Source organism: Galeopterus variegatus, unplaced genomic scaffold, assembly GCF_000696425.1.
Source record: "Galeopterus variegatus unplaced genomic scaffold, G_variegatus-3.0.2 Scaffold6230, whole genome shotgun sequence".
NCBI classification, from domain to species: domain Eukaryota; kingdom Metazoa; phylum Chordata; class Mammalia; order Dermoptera; family Cynocephalidae; genus Galeopterus; species Galeopterus variegatus.
The window spans coordinates 104,512-108,856 of record NW_007732341.1 but is presented as its reverse complement, the minus strand read 5'-3'; the positions used below and the strand labels follow the sequence as shown (position 1 = coordinate 108,856).

The following is a 4,345-nucleotide window of genomic DNA, read 5'->3' as shown; positions in this document are numbered from 1 at the left end:
AGTCTGTCTGAAAATCGGTTTCGGCTACCCCACAAAAAAGTGCGGTTTCGTACTCCTCAAAAAAAGTCAGTTTCACACGCCCTCCAAAAAAGAAAAAAACTCGGCGGGGGAGGGGGCTGCGCCCCGTCGCCCGTTTCACACCCCGTCGCTAGTTGGCAAATAAAGGGGGGGGTCTCCCTCGACCTCGGAACCCCTACTTCCCCCAGCCTCTGAGGTTTCTCCTTGGCCGCCCCCGCCCCCATCCGGGGAACCCTGGGAAAAAATAGAAGCTGGAGGGGGTTTGCGAGTCTCTTTGGGACGGAGACCGTTCTCTCTGCTCCGTTTTCTAGGGGTGGAATGGGGCTTGGCAGGTGGATTCCCCATCCCCCATCCTAGAATGAATCCCGCTGGGACCACAAGGGGAAACCCTGGTCTTGGGACCCCCCCCCTCCCCTTCGAGGGCGGGAGGCAAGGGATGTTTTCAAAGTTGCTTAAAAATAATTCCCGGATACATCGTGACAATAAAACAACGTGGGGTGGTTTTTTTTCTTTTCTGAATTCGGTTGGGTTTTTTTTTTTTTTAAGGGGGTTGGGGAGAGGAGGTTAAGGGTGCAGCGAAGCTTTCCGGGCTCCTGGGTAGGGTGGCCTCCTCCCACCCATTAGGTCGTGAATCTGGGAGAGGGCTTTGCTGCTTTTGACCTGTGGATTTCTTTCACTTTGAGTTTGGGGGTGGCGGAACCTTGAACGTGCTGTGACAGCTGCTGGGGGGGGGGGTCACCAAATTCTTTGGGGGCGGGGCCTGATAGCCGACTCTCCCCTTTCCCAGGGGCGGGGCCGTGGGGGAGCCTAGAGGTGGTTGGAAATGGGAGATGTGGCCCTGAGGACAAGGGACCATTCCCGCCCTGCGTCCAGTTTGAAATTTGCAACTTGATTCCTTGGTGGTTGCAGAGGGAGTAGAGGGAATTTATGTTCACACCCCCTCCCGGTGTTGGAACAACTGGAGGCCTCTGGGGACTCCGGAGGGTTCTAGAGGGACCCAAACCCTTATTCCCAGCTTCCCTGTCCCCACCCCCATGATCAGGAAGGGACTCAGTTTGGGAGATGACCCCTCCCCTGCACAGGCCCCTGTAGAGCCGAGACCCTCAGGGCAGTTAAAGGGGCTTTTTAAATGGCTTCCCCATCACCCACCTGTACAGTTTGGCCACAGTGACTCACACCTCCTCTCTCCTCTTGTTTTTTCTGTGTGTGTCCGTCTGTCCCTGTCTCTCCCTGTGTCCAACACACAGGCCTGTTTCTAGGCCTGAGGTGCCCACCCTGGCCCCTGTGCCCACCGTTGCTGCTGGAGAATGAACCAGTCGCAGAGAATGGCGCCTGTTGGCACAGACAAGGAGCTCAGTGACCTCCTGGATTTTAGCATGGTAAGCCAGAAGCCCCCCACCTCCTGGATGTCCCTCTGCACCACCACCCCCAGAATTCACAGAAAGGTTTTTAAGGGGAAAGAAATGTTTTCCAGAAATACTGCCAGCGTCAGAGCCTCAGCAACCTGTTAGGGTGGAAGGTTCTCCTGGTGGGGCTGGGGAAGTTGGGTTACTCTCCAGTGGGCTGGCTGGCACTCCCATGGTAGTGTGTGTACAGCATCAGGGTTTTGTCCAGCCACCGAGTAGGTACAGTCCAACACTTTACAGATGGGGAAACTGAGGCCTTGAGACAGGAAAGGGGCTGCCTGGGGCTTCCAGCTTCTCTGTGGGGTTGGAGGGCTGGACCTCAAGGGCCCAGCCCTGAGGCCCCAGCTAGACTGTTTGAGCAAACCGTGGCCTTGAATTTCTGATCTGTTAAGTGGGTATGAGCAGGGTTATTTGTTCCATCATGGGTGCAAAAAGTAAAAGATAAGAAGAGGTACCTAGTAGTGACAGGACGGGCATGTTGGGCCTGTATGGGGCCCCCTCCTTGTGTGGGCAGAAGATACAGAGCATAAAACTAATTCCTCTGTGAATTAGTCACTCATGAGGGCTCCCATGGTGAGGGCTTCAGTTTACAGGAGCACAGGTGTGGTTGACCAGGAAAAGACCTCGTTGTTAGCAGTGAGTGCAAGTCCTGGAGGAAGCTCTGAGCACACAGTAGCCAGCAGTGGCCAGTGCTGTCACTGCTGTCAGGGTTATTGTCGGGAGGGTGGGGGTGGTTCCAACACTTCCCAGGTGGAGCCTCTCTGAAGGGCCTGTTTTCCAGCTGGGTAGATGGAGGCTCAGAGAGGGTGCAAGCTTCCAGAGGTCACAAAGCTCAGGCCCAGTGCAGCTGAGAAACCAGAGCCCCTTGAGTACCAAGAGCTGGCGGGCGTCTTGAAGGCCCACCGTACACTGAAGACCCTTGTTGGTGTCAGAGGGGGTGAGCAATGCTTCCTTGACAAATGCAGGAACCTTGGGTGTTTTTTCTTCTGGCTCGTGTGCAGGTGATTCCTTAAATCACACAGCCCCCACCCCTTCTTTGGTAGTCACAATTTTGGTTTGGAACAGGTTGGGGGAGGGCACTTTCAGTCTGAATTTAATTCTCCTCTAGTACGAGGTCCAGGTTACTGTCAAAAACAAAAGTCCCCAAACCGAAACGACATCAGACATCAGCCACCCTGCAGAAGAACAGTCTGAGGGCTGGAGGGGCCTAAGCTCCCGGAATGGCCATGCTGGTATTTTTAAGTCCCGCTTTATTTTTGCCTTCCTGGCTGAGTAACCAGAGGTGCAGTTAGGTTGTTTTTTTGTTAAACTGACAAGTCACAGATTATTGGGCTGGAACGGACCAGCTATTGGGTGGTTCAGGTGGGGGCACGGGCTCAGCCCCATGGCTCCCAGACCCTTCACCTCCACCGTCCGAGGGCCCCAAGCTGCTCACCCACCTCTCCCTTCTGTCCAGAGGGTCCAAAAATCTCCCCCACCCTGGGTCAGAACCATCAGTCTGTGGGGAAACTGAGGCTGAGGAAAAGGAGTTGCCAGTCTCTTTAGGAGTCTCCCCTGCTGGAGCTTTATCCAGAGCTGGATTTTCACCCTCCTTGATATTGTGAGGAGAGAGGCCCATCTGGCCAAGCCAGGAGGCTCTTCATTACCTCCCGTGTCCCTCCTCTGTCCCACCGTAGCCGCCCCGTACCACCTGCCTACAGAAGTTGAGTAGGTTTGTGTCTTCCAACAAGAACGCACCTATCTGAAAACAAAGCGCTTTCTTGGACCAGGTTCCCATAAAGTGGAAGAGATGAATGTTAGAATGAACGCTGAGGAGGAGACTGGGCCACGCCGGGAACATTCCACCCTGGTCTGATCCTGGTCTGGAGTTTCTTTTGTTGAGAGGAGATCAAAGGGCCTGGAGGGCCCACGAGCCCCTGGCTGAGGCTGAGTGATGCTCGCTGCGTGTGCCCACAGCGGTCACTGAGTGGTGGGGCTGTAAGGGTGAGGGGTGGGAGTGAGCGCTGGTGGGAGGGGCATTGCCCTGGACCCTGGCTGTCAGTAACCAGCAGAGGCCCTCACCAAGCACAAGACGCCCGTGTTCATTTGGGTTTCATCACATCCCACGTGGCCAGAGCCCTGGGTCCATTTCACAGAAAACAAAACTGAGGCTCTGAGGGGTGCGGGGGCTGGTCTGGGCTGATCACAAGGCCTACAGAGCCCACAGGACATGGCCCAGTGCCCCTTGTGGCGAGCACTACGTCAGCATAGCCCTTGCACCTTGGAGGATGAAAGAAGTAGGAATGGAATTGACCCCGTCCTCCTCCCACCACACCATGGGCTTGGCTGCTGACCCCAGGTCTGGGGTCCGTTTGGTTCTGGTCTTAGGTCAGGCTAGCCCCTCCCCCAATACAGGCCTCAGTTTCCCCAATGGGAACAGGGCCCTGGGGCCGTTGGGCCAGTTCCTGTTCAACGCATGAGTGCAGCCAAGCCCACAAAAGCTGGGGGGGGTGGGGAAGGGCAGTGCAGTGCAGACCCGGGTGAGAACCTGCCTCCAGCCAGAGCCAGATGAGAATATGGACTCGGTTTCCTCTTCTGTAGAATGGGGGTGTGGGAGACAGGGCCCCACTTCCTGGCTCCCCCTCAGTGCTTGTCACGGCCACAGGTGCCGTGCCTTCACCTTCCGGCTGGCTGGAGAGGGTTGTGGGGACTGTCAGCTTGGCGGCTCCCCAACAGTCCCTGGCCCCGATTCCAGCCACTTTAATCACTTGGGCCCCAAAGGGAATCTTTAAAACCCAGCCCTTTGGGGCAGGGCAAGGATGTGTTTTGTTTTTTCTGTGGCATAAGGGTTTGTTGATGTTGGCTTTTTCCGGTTAATGCTGCTAAGCTGTTTAATCTTTAGGGACTTAGCGCCCTGGGTATGGGTGAGCCAGGCGGGGGGG

The 4,345-nt window shown here is 55.9% G+C and overlaps 1 protein-coding gene across 4 annotated transcripts in view; it reads left to right on the top strand.

The window, feature by feature from the left end:
• The first annotated feature begins 1,269 nt into the window (after positions 1-1,269).
• Positions 1,270-4,345, top strand: part of TCF3 (transcription factor 3) — a 39,435-nt gene continuing 36,359 nt past the window's right edge. For all 4 annotated transcript variants that reach the window (XM_008590618.1, XM_008590619.1, XM_008590617.1 and 1 more), the window contains exon 1: positions 1,270-1,397. In XM_008590618.1, the coding sequence (XP_008588840.1) occupies positions 1,326-1,397 (72 nt within the window). In that variant the 5' untranslated portion in view covers positions 1,270-1,325. The remainder of the gene's footprint in view (positions 1,398-4,345) is intronic.